Raw genomic sequence first — 17,205 nt, forward strand, 5'->3', positions numbered from 1 at the left:
GAAGCAGCCAGCCATGGGGGCTTGGGAATGGCACAGGGCGAGGCTGAGGCCCTGCCAGAGGCCGCCTGCATGTGTGTCCAGTGCCCGAGGGTCACCCATCCGGCTGCTCCAACCGTCACTCCGCATTCCACGGCCCCTCCGGGCAGCCCCCACCGCTGGCTCTTTCCAGTGGCTTCCCTGCTGGCTGCCCACAGGACCCCGCCCTCACGCTCACAGGTGCTGCCCTTTCTCCAGGCTCGCTGGGGTCCCTCCCTGCCACCCCCAAGCTGGCCGCCTGTCCTGCCATCTGGTCACCTGTCCTGCCATCTGGCCCCTGTACACGTGCGCCATGCTCAGCTCTCGGTCAAGCCTCTGCTGGTCCGGGAAGGGAAGGGCCACCTGTGCCGCCCAACTCAGGTGCTTCCACAGGGCCCACCTCCCGAATTCCGGTCCGGCTGGGGCTACTTTAAACGCAGTGGGCCCACGTGGGGCGAAGGCGGCCGGAACCTTCTCCAGTGCAACGCCCCTCCCGTGCGGTCCAGCTAGCAGCGGCAAACGCCGCCAGTCCCACTAGGGTTTGTCCTCAGGCTCGTTTCCAGAGGAGCACCCGAGGCTCCGCGGGCTGGGCGGGGAGGCGGGCTCACCTGCTTGCACGCCCCCCGCCGCTCAGCCCCGAGCCCGGCCCGCACTGGACGCCGCAGGTATTTCCAAAGGATGGGAGGCGGCGAGGCGGGCGGGAGTCAGAGCCAGGCTGCCCCGCTGGGCCTCCCTGCCGCCTGCTGGTCCTGGGTCCAGGGGATTTAGCCATCGGGACCCCATTTTCAGAGCAGGCGTCCAGGTGGCTCAGCAAGGGCATGGAGGCGCGGGGTCAAGATGGCGCCCCGGCCGGGCCCAGCCCTCGCCCGCCCCCCTTCCTCCCCACTTACAGGAGCCCGGGCCCCCGCGCCCCCTGCCCGCAGGGCGGTTTCCACTGCCAGTCGAGTTCCGCTTCCAGGACCTGGTAGCCGTTGACAGGGGCTCCCCGAGGGGCACGCCAGTCAGGAGAGGGCCTACTGGGCTCAGGGTGGGCAGGGGAGAGCACAGGCAGGAAGCGGCAGCCGAGGCCCGGGAGGTGCTCGGGAGGTGCCGGCGGAGGGGATGCGCTGGGCACTGTCCCGGCCGGGGGGCTCCTGCCCTGTGTTTCCCACCCGGCCCTCTCCACCGCGCCCTCCGGTGCAGGCTCCGGGAGAGGCGCAGGGCCCGCCGAGGGGGCGGCCTTCCAGGGCTCCGCGCCACGGCTCCCTCCAAGACGAGGCCCAGTGACAACGAGCGCCGGGCCCGCCCACATCTGCCAAGGGGAAGTGGCGCGACGGTGGAGGAAGCAGCCGTGACCCCAGGGCTGGGTCCTGGCACCGGCTCAGGGAGGCACAAAGCTCCTGGTGGAGAAGGCAGCCGTGCCGATGCTCTGCTCTCTCGGGACCTTTTCTAGAAGCGTGGTCCTGTGTCCAGCCTGGAGGCGGAGGCGGCTGTGACAGGCCCCTCCCCGCTCGGCGCTCTGGCCTCCGCGCCCACGCCTTCTTCCCGTCCACAGACGTCCATTGGGCGCTCACTCTGGGGGACCCCTATCTCGAGGAGCACCAGGCCGGGTCCCTTTCCCCAGGGAAAGGACCTGCAAACAGTGGCCTGCAGCAGGCAGAGAGCGTCACCAGCCTCACCTGCAGCTCGCCCCACTGCCCGCTCCACTGAGCCACCCCCACCCCAGCCACTGTTCCTCTGCCTGGACCAGTGCAGTAGCTCCTCACCAGTGTCCCTGCCCTGCTGTTCCTAATGGCAGCCAGAGTGTCCCTCAGAATCTAAGTCCAAAGCCATCCCCCCTCCCTCTAAGCCTCCCAGCGCTCCCATCTTACTTGGATTAAGAGGCAAAGCCCTTCCAAGGCCCATTCCCCTGTTGCCCTCTCTAGGCGCATCTCAGTCTCCCTCCCACTGCTGTCACACTGGCCTCCTGGCAGTTCCTGGGACTCTCTGAGCGTGCTCCTTCCTGAGCACCTGCACCTACTGTTCCCTCCTGGACACACTTTTCTCTGATGTCCACCTGGCTCCCTCCCTCCCTCGCTTTAGAGTGTCATGGGGGCGGGGACTCTCCATGGCCATCTCGTCTAAAACAGCAAGGCCTCGTTCCCTCACTCACTATGCTCTTGCTTTGCCGTTTCCCACACCCCTCCCTTGTTACATCTGACGTAGCACCTATTGACTTACTTCCCGACTCCCCATAACTAGAACATAAACTCGGCAAGGGCAGGGCTTCCTTTAGGGCCATGTGGGTCGCTGCTGTACCTCCAGGGCCTGGAAAAGAGCCTGGAACATAGCAGGCGCTTAATAATTGCAGGTTGAGGGAGTGAATGACTACGTGGATTCCCATCTAAGGGGGTGGTCTTTGGGTGTAAAGAGGGGTGGGGTCCTTTGGGTGCTGGGGCTGAGCCTTCCCTGACCTGGGGAGACCCCAGCCTTTGCAGACCGAGCTGTTCCCCAGGTGTGGGTAGGGGGGCCACGAAGAACTGGCTCCCAGAGGGTGTGGGCAGCCTTCGGGCAGTGGGGACGGCGGGTCCACAATCCATCCTGGGGCCCCGAGCAGCCGCCTTTGCCCCCCGGAGCCCGGCCACCGGGACCACCGCCTTCCACCTTCCCTGAGCCCCCGCGCCGAGCCGGGCCCAGAGGCCGTGAACGAGACCCCCTGCCTGGGGGAGGCGCGTGGGACGAGAAGCTGCAGGCCGGGCCGTGCTGAGGTTAGGGGAGCACCGGAAGGGATTCACCCCTGCCTGGGGACGCACCCAGAGCACGAGCAGGAGGGGCCCGGCCGAGCGCTGGACCCAACTGCCAGTCAGCCTGCACGCCAGCCCTGACGTGCCACTTGCTCGCTGTGGGACCTTGGGCAGGTCACAGCCTCCCCGAGCCTCACTTCACGGCTGTAAAGTGGGAAGAAAACTCCCTCAGAAATGGCACCTGGTGACCTGGTGGCTCCCAGGATATGCATCTTTCCTCCAGGGTCCTGGGATCAAGAAAATCCAGGTCACCGGTCCTTGAAATGGTAAGCAAGAGAGCCTGGGACCCGGAAAAGGCTGCAAAACCTGATTTTCGGGGACCAAGATCCAAAGGTCCTGGAGGAGCCAGGCTGCGGCCAGGCCCAGAGCCCGTGAGCCGTGGGGGCGGGTGCCGGGGCGGTGCCCCCAGCCAGGGGCTGCGAGGAGCCCGCCTCTCCCAGGCCCACGGAGCCGCACTGCGGTGCGGGCAGCCCCTGGGCCTCTCGAGGCTCCCCCCGGGGGCGGCGTGTGCGCGGTGGCGGCCTTGCTCTGCCGTGTGGCCGCGCCCTGCCCCGCGTACCTTCTTCCAGATCAGCAAGGCGGTGCCCAGGACACTCAGGCCGGCCAGGAGGCCCGTGAAGCCAAAGAGCAGCTGCTTCGTGGGAGCCAGGGGGGGCTCTCGGTACCCGACGTCTAGGGGGAGGGGCAGGGAAGCAGAAGGGTTAGTTCCCCAAGAGCACCCACCCCCACCCCCACCAGCCCCAGGCCCCGATCCCTCCATTCTCCTTTACCCAGGACCCCACTTACCCCTCCCCCACAGGGACCTCTGCCCCACAGGGACCCCTGCCCCACTGGGCTCCCCAGGCCCCGCCCTCACGCAGGTCCTCTGTGCGCATGCGCTGGCTAGCGGCGGCTAAGCCTCCCAGTTAAGTTTCCTGCCTCGGTGCTCTGTAAGGGCAGAGACGTCACCTTTGCTCCGCTAGTGGCCCCGCCTACCGCCCCTGGTGAACTGGCTCCACTGAGAGCTGCTTGTGGGCCCCTGGGGGAGTCACCGCTCAGGGCCTCCTCTTTTCCATTTGTGAGATGGTGGTAATTATTATCTACTTCTTGGGGGTGTGTGGCGAGGGCTGAAGGAGATGGGGCAGGAAGCTGGCTTGCACCAGAGGTAAGCGTAGGGCACAGTCATCCACCTTCCCCTGCACCCTCCAGCCATCCTCCATCCTCCTGTCCATCTGTCCATCCATCCATCTTCCATCCACCATGCATCCATCACCCATCTGTCCATTCATCTATCCATCCACCCAACCACATGCCAGGCACACCAGCGTCTGCTGCATTGAGCACTTCCTGTTGCCAGGCACCAGCCCTGCCATGCAGGACCTCATTTCATCCGCGTGGAAGCCCTTGACCGGCAGGTCATGGCCATGAAGACCAGGCCCAAGGTCACCCCCCGGGGAGCAGCAGGACCAGGGTCTGAACAGGATTCCGAAGCCCCCAGCTCCTTCCCGTGGGAACTCTGGGGCAGGTCAGAGCATCACGGTGCTATGGGTTGAACTGTGTCCCCCCAAAAGATAGGTCTCGGTCACAACCTAGGTGTCATGAGTGTGATCCTGATTGCAAACAGGGTCTTTGCAGGTGTTACTAGTTCAGGCCAAACTGGGTTAGGGTCTGCCCTGATCTGATGTGACTGGTGTCCTTGTTAGAAGAGGAACTTTAGACACAGCCAATAGGAGAGACGGAGAGGACAGCCGCGTGGTGGAGGCGGCTTGGGTTATGGCCCAGCCAAAGCAGGCCAGGGATCACCAGCGAGCTCCTGCCAGCGAGCCCGGCCCTGCCGGCGCCTTGATTTCCCTCGTCTGCCCTCCAGAACTGCTCCCGGCCCTGTGCTGCGGTGGCCGCGGCCAGCTGACCCGGGGCGTAGGTGATGGGCTCATTCTATGAGCTGGACGCTTGCACCCCCGCGCGCCCCCCCACGTGCACACACCTGATTCTGCACACCTCCACCCCCCATTTTGCCATGGGACACTGGGACCTGCCAGATCACACCCCAGGCCTCCTGCCTCCACACCTCTGTCCTTCCCACAAAAGGGGGACACCTCGGCGCATGGGCCTGCCGGCAGCTGCTATGGCCACTCCTTTCTGGCTTGCCGAAGCTGGAGGTGAGGCAAACCGATCCCCACTCCAGATCCCGGGCCCCAAACCCTGCTGGTTGAACCCCCTGGGCCTTCCGCGCAGGGCGGCCGCGGAGGAAGGCTCACCTCTGACCAGGATGAAGGTGCCGTCGCCGGTCGCCGTCAGCCGCGGCCAGCGCACGGAGCAGTAGTAGGTGCCGGTGGCGGACTCGTCGGGCAGCGGGGGCGTGACCCGGCAATCCACGGTGTGGGTCTGGTTCGCTGTGCCCGGCCCGGGCTGGAAGTCAACATGCTGCTCGGCGCTTCTCTGGCCCTGGAGGTTCACGTGGAAGTAGGCGACACTGAATTTCTGGAATTCTGGGATGTACTTGTAGGTGATTCTGCAGCTGAAGGAAACGGGATTTTTGGCCAGGGAGACCATAATGGGGGTGCCAATGTGGGTCACCGTCTGCCCTCCTGCAGGGAAGGAAAGGGAGAGAGTGGCAGGCAGGTCACTCTTGGAGACGCCTGGTCACACCTGCCTCCCAGTGAGGGCCATAGTGGTGTCCCTGAGTGCTCGCCGTGTACCAGGGGTGCTGCCAGAGGCTTTGCACGGCATGACACCATAACTCCTGACACACCCAGGGCAGGGACTGACTGGGAAGAGCCCCATTTTACAGAGAAAAAGAGCCTGAGGGTCAGGGAGGCGCAGATGTATGCTCCTGATCCCTCAGCAAGTGTGGGCTGGTGCTGAAACCCAGCCTGGGTCTGGGAGACGCCAGAATGACCCTCCAAACTGCTCTCTCTCCCGAAGGCCAAGAAGCCACCTTGGGTAACACAAGGCTATGAGAAGACCAAAAACTAGGGGCAGATAAGAAGGGAAGCGTGGACAGGGAGACAAAGTAAAGCTACCCATGAGCTTCCTAGCAGTAGACGCAAAGTGGGAGGCAGGCTTGCCCATGGCTTCCTCTGTCCCCTAGAAAGAGGCACCAGTCCTCAGCAGAGACACACCGTTCTCTGAATCTGCGCTCGGAGAGGAATTTTCTAGTTTTTAGGCAAGAGGCAATGCTCCTGAGAGCAAGATTTCCAGCAAAGCAGAGATGGTCCCACGAGGCTGTTTTATCCGTGATGTTTGATGACCCTCCCAAGGCGGCTAAGCAGAAGCCACCCCTGCTCTCACCCATCAGAAACCAGGTCAAAACCCCCCAAAGCAGCAGCCCTGCCCGGCTGGGCCTCTGGCCCCTCCTGCATGCCCCGAGAAGATTCTGGACCTGGCCAAGCAGCCGCCACTCCCTCCCCCAGCCGTGAGCCTGCTCGAGCCCCAGGTGGCTTCCCACCTTCCTGGAGTCCCCAGCCTCTTCCAGCAGCAGGCAATTGGAAATTGAGCTCGGCAGCGCGCGGCCAAGTGCACGCAGGCCGAGCTGTTCTCCGGGAGCACGTCTGAGACGCTTAGAGGAGAGGCAAGATTAATTTGGTTGGGGAGGGCAAGGCGTGGGCCCCCTGCCTGCGGGGACCCCCGGGGCTGGCGGGAGGCCAGGCTGGTCTCCTCCAAGAGCTCATTTGCTCAGCCCTGAGCGGAAGCCCCCGAAAGGGTAGCTCTGTCACGGGCAGATGCGGGGACAGGGTGGCGCTGGCCCCCCTGTGCTGCCTAACCCCGGGACTCCGAGCTGCCCATGGAATCACTAAAGAGACGCCGCCCTCCTGCAAAGAGCTGAAGACACCGACCCGTCCAGGGGCTCGAGGCCCATGTGTGGACTCACCTGGGTGGTCGTGGGTGGGGCTGAAGGAGCATGCCCAGGCCCCCTCCCTGGACTCACCCCTGGCGGACAGAACAGGAGGGCATTTCACAAGCGCGCCACATCGCTGGACGCCACCATACGGATTTTTTTTTTTTAAGTAATACTAACGCCATATTCGTTTTCTAATAAAACAAAGAGCACTGACCAGGGCTGAGGTGGGTCTGAGATGTGGCAGGGCGGGCGGGGGCGCCGCGGTGGGGAAGGCGGACTGGAAACAACAAGAGGGGATCAGAGCAGACGGCCCGCGTCCCCGCCCCCGCCGACCTCTGCTCTGTGCCCCCCTGCCCCGGACACCTTCCCGCAGCTCCTTGCCTGGCCAGCTCTTCCTGAGTGCGGCGTGGGAGCCGCTTGCCCAGCTCCCTCTCTGCCCTCGCAGTGCCAGCAGCCCTCAGGGACCGTGTCCCCTCATGGGAGGTCTGGACCAGGTCCTTCCCAGGGCTCCCTCCCCACGTGTGGCTTCAAGCCTCGGTGGCCTCCAGGGGCTACTCCAGGGCAGTGCGAGGCTGGACGCCCTGCCGGCCCCACAGAGCCACCTTCCTGTTTATTCTGGCAGGAAGACACGTCTCCATTTCTTTCAAAGGTCTCCCCATGGGGAAGCGGATTTGGCCCAGTGGTTAGTGTGTCCGCCTACCACATGGGAGGTCCAAGGTTCAAACCCCAGGCCGCGTGGAGCTGGTGCTGATGCGAGCAAGGAGTGCCGCGCCACGCAGGGGTGTCCCCTGCGTAGGGGAGCCCCACGTGCAAGGAGTGCGCCCCGTAAGGAGAGCTGCCCCGCACGAAAATGTGCAGCCCACCCAGGAGTGGGGCTGCACACACAGATCTGACAAGAAATGCAAGTGGACACAGAACACACAGCAAATGGACAGAGAGAGCAGACAACTGGGGGAGGGGGCAGGGAAAGGCAGAGAAATAAATTTTTAAAAAACTTAAAAAAAGTCTCCCCATGTTAGGTATTCTAGAAAATGATGGAATCTGCTAGTGCTAGCAGGCTGATCTTAACTCTTCTGGAGAAATCCATAAAAACAGATGTGTGTTGTTCTGCATTCTCCCGGGATTCGTTATTTCAAGGTCCGAGGGTTAGGGTCATTCAAACGCACGGCTCCGGCTCAGGTCTGCAGCAGCCAGGGGAGGCCGTGGAGCGGGAACCGCAGACCTCGGATGAAACTGCTGTCCCCAAAAAGTGATGAATGAGGTGGCATCTGACAAGCTCAATCAGTCCAGACAGCCAAGCGGGAGCCACCAGGCCCCAGATGAGGGGGCAGGAGGCCTGCAGTTGCAGCCAAGGCATCTGGGGTCTGGGCTGCATTGGCTAATTGCCTCCACTGCCCCCTTCCTTTTATTGGGGTGTCAGCACCCCAGAACATGGACTACAGTAGTCACCCGACCCTCACTCCAAGCTCTCCTGTGTCTGGGGCTCCACGAGGCCCCCAGTGCTCCACTTGGCTGCTGACGGCAAGTATCCCCAAGCCGAGGCCCCACACAGCAGGTAGGTTCACGGTAACCCCGAGTCCACGCGCTCCCCCCAGCCAGCATTCATCTGTACCCCCCGACAGGAAGGAGCCCCGCGTAGGTCACTGGCCTCTTCCAAGCCTGGGGGTGCCTTCCTGGCAACAGTCCCAGTCTAACAGGATGGGGGGCAGAGGGAGCCTGGGGCTGGGGTGGGGAGGGGCGGTGGGGGCAGCCATGCCCCGGCTGGGGTGTGCTGATGAGAGAGGAACTGGGAAGCCTGAGCCCTGGCAGACCCGGCAGCCGTCTTGCCCCAACATGTGGCAGCAGACCCTGGGGAGGGAAGTACCTTCTGCTTCGTGGCCTGGTAATGTAACCTCCTACCCCAAACGCCCCTTGTAAAAGGCAACCGAGTCCTGGTATTTTGCATCGGCACCCCTTTGGCTAACTGATACACTGAGGCTGGGGAGGGAGCCAGACCTCGGGAGCTGTGTCAACATGAAGGCGTTGAAGGTGTCGGGCGTGGCTCTTGCAGGACCCCTGGAGGTGCCCTGAGAGAGGCCATCTGAGGCGCTAACCCTGCGAGGCTGGGCTGGGAGGCCCCCTGGCCGCACTTCCCACCTGCTGCCCCTGGGGAGTCCAAGGTGGGAACGAGAGAAGGGCCCCTCCCACCCACCCCCTCTCTCACCCGCCCAGATGGAGCCTGGAAAGACTTTACCATTAGTCGAGTTCAGCATTTGGCTGCTCCTTCCTGGGACTGGAGAGGTGAACAGAACTAGGATTCTGGGAAGTGGACTTGGCCCAGTGGTTAGGGCATCTGCCTACCACATGGGAGGTCCACGGTTCAAACCCCGGGCCTCCTTGACCTGTGTGGAGCTGGCCCATGCACAGTGTTGATGCGCGCAAGGAGTGCCCTACTATGCAGGGCTGTCCCCCACGTAGGGGAGCCCCACATTCAAGGAACGTGCCCCGTAAGGAGAGCCGCCCAGTGCGAAAGAAAGTGCAGCCTGCCCAGGAATGGTGCCGCACACACGGAGAACTGACACAACAAGATGACGCAACAAAAAGAAACACAGATTCCCGTGCCGCTGACAACAGAAGCAGACAAAGAACATGCAGCAGATAGACACAGAGAACAGACAACTGGGTGGGGGGGGAGGGAAGGGGAGAGAAATAAATAAAATAAATCTTTAAAAAAAAAAAAAGAACTAGGACTCTTCTGAGAAATTCAGTGACCACAGGCCTTTGACGCGCTCAGAGGGCCCGGGCAACCCGCCCTTCCTGAGTTTTCCTCTGGCCACTGGAGAAATCCCCTCACACCCGGAGGTCTGCAGGGCCCCAGAGCAACGCGCTGCTGCTTTTTGGACCGTTCTCTGGGGTCCCGTCGGCTCCCGGTGTGGGCTCCGCCGGAGGTGGATGCCTCGGCACCAGGGAGGAAGCCCTTCCCGTGAGCCAGGCCTGCGGGGCTGCCAAGGGCCACCTGGCGACCGCACAAAAGGGGCTCTGAGGGGTCCCGGGCAGCGTCGGGGTGGCCGGTGAGGAGGCGTGGGAATGAGGATGGCGAGCTTGTTGGCAGGCAGGTGGGACCCAGGGAGGCGTGGACATGGACGGCTCAGCAGGGAGGGCAGAGGCCACGCCTGGCAGGTGAGGCCCGCGGGGCAGGGCCCGCTGCACCAGGGCTGGGAAGCAGTTGTCGCAAGGTGCCTGGAGGATCACCCCACCCTGCCGGATAGCTCGTCCCTGCGTAACCGTCTGCACGGCAGTTCTGATGGGGCGGCACAGATGACCACCTTTGAGCGCTGCCCCTGCCCACCTGCAGGGCGGCACTCTCAGTGAGGAGGCACCCGGGGGCTGGCCGGAATCCGAGGGGCGCCTGGGAAAAGTCCAACAGGCCCGGGCACTGGAGGGCTTCTGTGAGCCTGGGCGCCGGCCCGGCGACGTGGGGAGAGCTGCGCTGCCCACCTCACAGGGCATCCGTGGGGTTAATGGGAGCCCTGCACATCCACCCAGGACAGCCACCGCCCCCCAGGGGCCAGGAAAGTCGACAAATGTGAGTGCCAGCCTGTCCCTTCCACTTAGAGACAGAGCCCCAGCACAGGGCGCCCACCGCCCTGGGGGCTTCAAGGCATGACAAGACCCCTGTCCTGACTTAAGTCCTGCTCGCCCTCTTAGGGCCCATCCTGGCCCCGACACTGGGGAGCGGATGACCCCTGGGCACACGCCTGTCGCCCGCCCTCACAGCTCCCCCGCCCGGGTATGTGGGGTGAGCAGGGGAAGCCTCCTCCCCGGAGACCCCCACCCCGAGGGCGGCCCTCCCGCCCCCCATGCTGCTTGTTCCTGTCTCCCTTGTTGGGTAAGACTCTGTGTGCCGCCCGCTGCTGCCTGACTCTGCCACCGAGAGCTGGGTGGGGACCCCAGCCCCTTCCCTGGGCCCAGGGCCCCCGTGCTGGGTCCCTGGGGACGGGGGCCTGACCCAGCATGGGTGGGGGGTGTCGCTGGCCCCTGTCGCCCCAGCCTGCACGAGATACCCCCTCCTTCCCCACCGTGGGACCTTGGCCTGAGGACACCGAGCTGTGCATCCAGGTGGGCTGCCCTGGGGCCGTGGGACGGTCTCCAGGTCAGGAGGGTGCCCCGATCAGCACTTGGACCTGGGCCAGGTGGGGTGGGGGGTCCTCTCCTGGTGGTGGGATCCAGGGCCGGTGCTTCTCCCCCTGCCCCCCAGCTTTCCTGAGCGTCACTCACACTCGGCCTCCCTCCCCAGCAGCTCCAGAACCCCCCTCCCCCCGCAAGCCCCGTCCTGCTCCCACCCTCCCTGCTGGAGACCAGGAGGGCGGCTGACGTCCATTTTCAGCTGAGACAGGCCACTTCACAAATGGAGCAGGGAGCCTCTCAGGTGTGTCCAGGGCCCCGTCTGCTGACCTCGGCTGCAGCAAGGGTCCCACAATGGGGGTCAGACAGGGCCATGCTCTCACGGCGTCTCGTTACCCCAGCACCCCTTAAAAATTCCAGAGCCCCTGGCCTGGAGGGGCTGGTCCGGGGCCTCCCAGGCTGGCACGGCCTGCTCTGGCTGCCTCTGGCCCTCGCGCAGCGACTTCTCCACAGCTGCCCGGCCGGCCAGCGCCCCAGCCTTTGCCCATGCTGTACCCCAAGTTCCCTGACTCCCCCGGGCCGCGGGGTCACCCCTCCTCCTCCAGCACTCGCTCCCCTCCTCCCTGGGCCACTCCTGCCAGCTTCAGGGGCTCTTCAGCCCAGGGTGGTAGGAAGAGCTAACATCCCCGGGGCGTGCTCCCTTTTTAGTTGAGGAAACTGAGGCTCAGAGGAGCGAGAGTTTGTCCAAGCAACACGGCTGGTACGTGGCAGAGATGGGATTTTAAGCTGGGTTCCCTTGCCCCCTTGAGCCCACACTCTGCAATTTTAGAACCTCAAGCAAGCACAAGAAAAACCTCTCAAATGAAAGAACAATGCGCTTAGAGGGAGCCCCAAATTCAGAGGCCTTTCCCGAATTTGGACCACGTGATAGGCAGACGTATCTGGCCACGCGTGGGGGTCAGGGGACGATGCAGCTCAGAACTGGCCCTGCACAGCGGGGTCCCCTGAGCCCTCTGCAGACAAGTCCTGTGGCAGGGCTGGCCTGGAGGCCAGAAAGCTCAGCCGCGGCTGCAGAGGACACTGTCAAGGCAAAGAAACGCCCGTCCTGAACAAGCTGGTGTGGTCCTGCGGAAAACGCCCCCATCACTTCCCCTCACAGGGCCTCCTAAGCCCCCAGATCCACACCCCCATCTCTCCCCTCTCCTCCAGCTGCCCTGGCCCCCCTCCCCAGCTCCTCTCACCCCCTTCTGGGCCAGGGCCCGGCCCGGTCCCACCTGCCTGCACCACGCCCCCTCCACGCACAGAGCGTCGCCAGCTGCTGATCAAAGTGTCCCCTCCGTCCCCGGGCGGTTTAGAGGAAAGCTCTCTGGTTCCCCAGCCACGGAGGAAAGCCGCCCCCACGCTCCTCATCTGAGGCGAGTTTCGCCCCGCAATTCGCTTGCCGTGTCCCTGGGCTGGGCCTGCCGTGCCCCCGCCCCTCGGCAGGCTGCTGGCCAGACGGCCCTGGGCCACTGCCTGCAGCGTGCACCTGCGCCATCTGCCCCGAGGCCCCGAGGCCGCAGAAAGCCGGCGAGTCCTTGGGGACACGGCCTCAGGCGTGATGGCCCCCGGCCCAGCTGGCGGGGAGCGGGAGCAGCAGCGAGGGGGCAGCCTCCGCGCCCGGGGGGCTCCAGCGCTGTTGGAATCGAGACCCTGCGCGGCGCCACCCCACTGCCCGCCCGCCTCTCGGCGCCTCCAGTTATAACACAGGGAGGCAGAGGTCGTGCGGCTGCGGGCTGTCTCCAGGGCCACCCACGGCCGTTCTCACGCTCTAGAGCCTGGGCGCAGGGGCACGGCAGGGGTGCAGCCGCCCCGGGGTCACAGATCGAGCGCAGGAGCCTCAAACGTGCGGTCGGAGACCAACGCGGTTTGCAAGCGCGGACGGGTGTTTCCGCAGCCGTCGCCGCTCTCCCGCCTGTCGCTGCTCGTGTGAGGAGATGGCCTGGCTTTCTCCCCTTAAACCTCCCGTGCCCTCAAAGGGGGGCGTCACGATGGGGTGGGGGCAGTGACGGGGCTTTCTGCTTTCTGTTTCTGACAGGTGATATGGAGTAAGGGGAACAGGTCCCGCCCAGGGCCCCCCAAAGCGGGTTCCTGCCACCGAGCGCCAGGGCCTGTCGCTGGCGAGGGAACTGGTTGTGATGGGGGGAGGAAGTGCGGGGGCTGCCAAAATTCAGAGGAGGGACCCAGCCCACCCTGGGGGGGGGGGGCGCGGGGCAGGGACATCCTGGGGAGTGATGGTTGGACGAAGAGGCTGCAGGTTGCTTTGTTCTTTAAATGGTAATTCATCAGCCCCCCCCAATAATAAAAATGAAATACTGAAGAAATTCTAGCAACTGTAGAAACACTAGAAAGCACAAAGATCAAGAAAGTCGGCCTAGTTTGCACTCCCACCCCCACTCCCAGCTGTGAGCGTTTTGCTCCTTTCTCCCCACCTCTACCCAGCGGCACCTTGCAGGCCGAGCAGGAGGCAATGGGTGAAGGGGGCGCGGGGGCTTCCCAGCATGGGAAAGTTTCTGGGAGGCCTGAAACAGGGTCTGGAGTTGGGGGACCTGGGAGCTGTGGCGGAGTGGAAGAAGGAGGGGTGCACGGGGGGATGCGCGGGGCCAGGGCCACAGGGGTGGGCGGTGGAGGGTGGAAGGCCCTGGAAGCTCAGGGAAGCCTCCAAGAGCTTTTTTTTCCTCTCCCACCCCCCTCAGTTGTCTGTTCTCTGTGTCTATTTGCTGCATCTTCTCCTTTGTCCACTTCTGTTGTTGTCAGCAGCAAGGGAATCTGTGTTTCTCTTTGTTGCGTCATCTTGTTGTGTCATCTTGCTGCGTCAGCTCTCCGTGTGTGCGGCGCCATTCCTGGGCAGGCTGCACTTTCTTTCGCGCTGGGCAGCTCTCCTTACGGGGCGCACTCCTTGCGCGTAGGACTCCCCTACGCGGGGGACACCCGGGTGTGGCACGGCACTCCTTGCACGCATCAGCACTGCGCATGGGCCAGCTGCACACGGGTCAAGGAGGCCCGGGGTTTGAACCGCGGACCTCCCATGTGGTAGACGGACGCCCTAACCACTGGGCCAAGTCCGTGTCCCTCCATGAGCTTTAAAATGGAGAAGTGACGTGCTCGAGTTTGCATTTTAGAAAGGTGACAGGAGAAATACCATAGGGCTCCACCTCTCCTCTGCAGAGCCTAAAGCCCTGGCCGTGGTGACTTGTTCTCAGGACTTGGTCCTCCACCCCCCCCAACACGTGCCTTAAATTTTTTTTTATATAAACGCTTCCAGCTGTCGACACACCGGCCCCTTCCTGTGGGTGACTGTGCCAGGTCACTTTGATCCTGACTTCTGGTAAATCTCTGCCTCCCCAAAGAGCCACGCCCTCAGGGTGCGTGATCCGTCAGCTGCCCTCCCCCCACCCCCTGCACGTCTGCCCACCTGCCAGGCCCGGCCTCCCCTCCCTACCCAGGGCGCCCTGCTCTCCGCTGCTGATGCCAAACCCCCGCGGCTGAGCTGCGGCTCCTGCCCTTTCTGGCCGTGACCCTGCAGCCCGCTCCCTCTTCTCTGACCGCCCTCCTCCTGCAGCCAGCACCTTTCTCTTTGCCCTGCCCTGGCTTTCCTACCCGGCCCCCCTCTCAAGCTGGGGTGCTTGTTCCCTAGCTCTGCCCACACCCAGGTGAGCCAGGCTCTCCACACCTCTGAGCTCCTGGGCTCAGAACATCAGGCGCACGCCCTCTGGGTGGACATTCGGATTTGTTGGGGGCTGGGAGGGGGCCAGAGAGGGCACCGTGGAAAGGTGGTCCGTAAGTGTGACTTGACAGACAGAGCTGATGTTCCCAGGTGGGAAGTGAGAGGACACCGCTCCCGGCCAAGGGCGCAGCAGGTGAGAAGGCTTAGAGGCGTGAACGAGGCCCGCTCCTCCGGGGACTGAATGGCTCAAAAGTGGAGTGGACGGTGGGGGGCGGGGCCAGGGAGGATGAGGAGCTGAGGAGGGCCAGGAGGGCGGATGAACCCAGCAAGGGGCCGGGCCCCAGGTGGGACCCCAGTCCCAGCCCACAGTCCAGATGGGGAGGCAGACGGTGGGAAGAGAAGTCGCCTCAAGGGCACATGTCCCCTCGAAGTCCCCAAACACACGTGTGCCCGGAGACCCCACACGAGGTCCACAGCTTCCTACCAGAAGCCCTGGCGTCTGTCATGAGCGGCCTTTGCACGCTCGGCCACTCAGGGGCCGGCCACCCAGCAGGGGCCGGCTCAGGTTTCCTGTAAGGGGCCAGAGAGCAAACGTCTCGGTCTCGGCAGACCCTACGATGTCTGCAACAACTACTCAGCGCTGCTGCTGTCGTGGCACGAAAACAGCCACAGACAACATGTGAGCCAAAAAGCCTGGCTGTGTGCCAATAAAACTTTATTTATGGACACTGACTTTTGAATTTTGTGTAATTTTCATGTGTCATGAAATCTCCTTTTGATTTTTCTCCAACCGTTTAAAAATGTGAAAGCCAGCCTTAGCCCACGGGTCATTCAAAAGCAGGCAGTGGGCCGGATTTGGCCCCTGGCACTGCAGCTTGCGGTCCCTGCTCCATAGCCACGGAAATAGACGAGCTGCGGTCACCCTGTCCATCTATCTTTAAAAACCTAATATTGAGTGAAAGAAGCAGATGCCCAACAAACACATGCAGGACCATTCCAAACACGCAAAGGTCCAAAGCAAACGAGTCTGTCACTTAGGGGTGCCTAAAAATTCCGTGACTGCAAAGAAATGTGAGGGCGGTCCTGAGAGTCGGATGGGGCACCCCTGGGGGGCACTTTGCTGGGGGGTTGCAGGGGCTCGTGGCACTGGCGATGTTCTCTTTCCTGACCAAGGCGGGGGCCACGCAGGACCCGGGGACAGTGTCTGTCCCGCTGTCCTGTGCCTTTCTGCAGGCCCATGCTGTTTCACAATTCAGAGAGAGAAAGGGGTGACGACGTCACCTGGTGGGTCCCTCCGACCCCTCTGCTCTGCTGAGTCCAAGGAAACTTCTCACCCCCCTCCATCGCCCAGCCTCCTCCCCATCCAGCTCGGGCGCCCCTCCAGCAGTGGCTCTCCAACAGCCCCCTGCCCCTGCCCGCCTTGCTCACTCTTCCCTGGGATTAGACAAAGGGGGAGAGCACAGGCCACCGCGGGCAGGAAGACGCAGCTCAGGACATTGGGACAACAAAGGGAGCCGTGCCACCTGGGTCCTGAGCAAACCTGCCTCGGTGACTTCCCGCCTCGGGTCGGCGCCAGGCTGAGAGCAGCGGCTGCGACTTGCCCTCCTCTGTGTGCCCCAGGGCCTAGAACGGGTCCTCCCTGAAGGATATTTGAGGAGTAAATACAGCAGAGAGGCTGGAAAGGCTAAGAAGAGAAAGGCAGCTGACCTCTATTGAGGACACCAATGCTCAGAGAGGTTAAGGAACTTGTCCAGGGCCACACAGCAGTGGAGCGAAGGAGCCAGGACTTGAACTTAGGTCTTTCTGACCCAAAACCTTAGCAATGACGGGGACCTGGTGGAACAGGGTCACAGCTGGTAAGCAACTGCTCCCCAGAAGGTCGAGCTCCGGGCTTAACTGATTCACCTCTTGGGAGAGGGCAGCTGCCGATGAGACCAGCAGTGGCGGCGGGGCCCTTTGGGAGAAGAGTTTGCAAAGGCCTCCAGAGATCAGAGTCCCAGCTGACCACACGAGGAGGTGCGGGAGCCCGGAGACTCCCCTTGGGGGGGGCTGCTGGGCGCCTCAAGCACGGGGGACCCCGAGCAACCTGCAGGCTCAGCAAGATGCCGCCGGCTGGCCGAATTTCGCATTCTGGCCGGCCCCGCCAGGCTGAGCAGCGGCTGACAGTCAGCACCGACTGTGGCCCGAGGTGGGCACCCTTGCAGCACGCATTTGACCGACGAGGCGACTGAGGCACAGCGACGCCAAGTCACCACCCAGGGCCCTGCGGTGAGCAGCAGAACCCAGATGCAAACGCACCGAGGACCCGACCTGCCCTTGTCAGCTGGGGGGAGCTCGGCTCGGGGGTGCAGAGCTGACCAGACACCCCGGACTCAGCAGGGAGGCCGTTGGCACCTCCCAAGAGCCCTGTGGGCACAGTCTTGGGCACTGGTAGGGGGGGCCTGGATGCACCAAGACTGAAGGCCAAGGTCAGGGAAAGGTTGGGGGGACACGGGAGAGGGCAGGGTCCCCCCTTCCATCAGCCCCTCGGAGCACGGGGACCAGAGCGGGGGAGGGGCATGGGGCCAGAGACCAAGCTGGGCCCCCGCGGGGAGGGCCAGGAAATGATGGGGAGCCGGCTGCTTTTCCCAAGGTCTTCTGTGAGACCACAGGGGGTGTGTTTTCTGGCTCTTGTGAAAGAGAAAAGAGGTCCTCTTTTGTATGATGCTGCAATACTGGAAAAAAATCGGCTTTGGTTTGCAGTTGAGGCGGTTACGAAAGGGGTTTCCCGCAGCAGCGACTCGCAAAGCCTCTTCTCC

The 17,205-nt window shown here is 63.3% G+C and overlaps 1 protein-coding gene across 2 annotated transcripts in view; it reads right to left on the reverse strand.

The window, feature by feature from the left end:
* NFAM1 (NFAT activating protein with ITAM motif 1) overlaps positions 1–17,205 on the reverse strand; it is a 34,301-nt gene that overhangs the window by 15,636 nt on the left and 1,460 nt on the right. For both annotated transcript variants that reach the window (XM_058308874.2, XM_004469540.5), the window contains exons 2-3: positions 5,015–5,344; positions 3,337–3,449 (exon numbers count right to left, since the gene is read on the reverse strand). In XM_058308874.2, the coding sequence (XP_058164857.1) occupies positions 3,337–3,449; positions 5,015–5,344 (443 nt within the window). The remainder of the gene's footprint in view (positions 1–3,336; positions 3,450–5,014; positions 5,345–17,205) is intronic.

This window comes from Dasypus novemcinctus, chromosome 12 (assembly GCF_030445035.2).
Source record: "Dasypus novemcinctus isolate mDasNov1 chromosome 12, mDasNov1.1.hap2, whole genome shotgun sequence".
Taxonomy (NCBI): domain Eukaryota; kingdom Metazoa; phylum Chordata; class Mammalia; order Cingulata; family Dasypodidae; genus Dasypus; species Dasypus novemcinctus.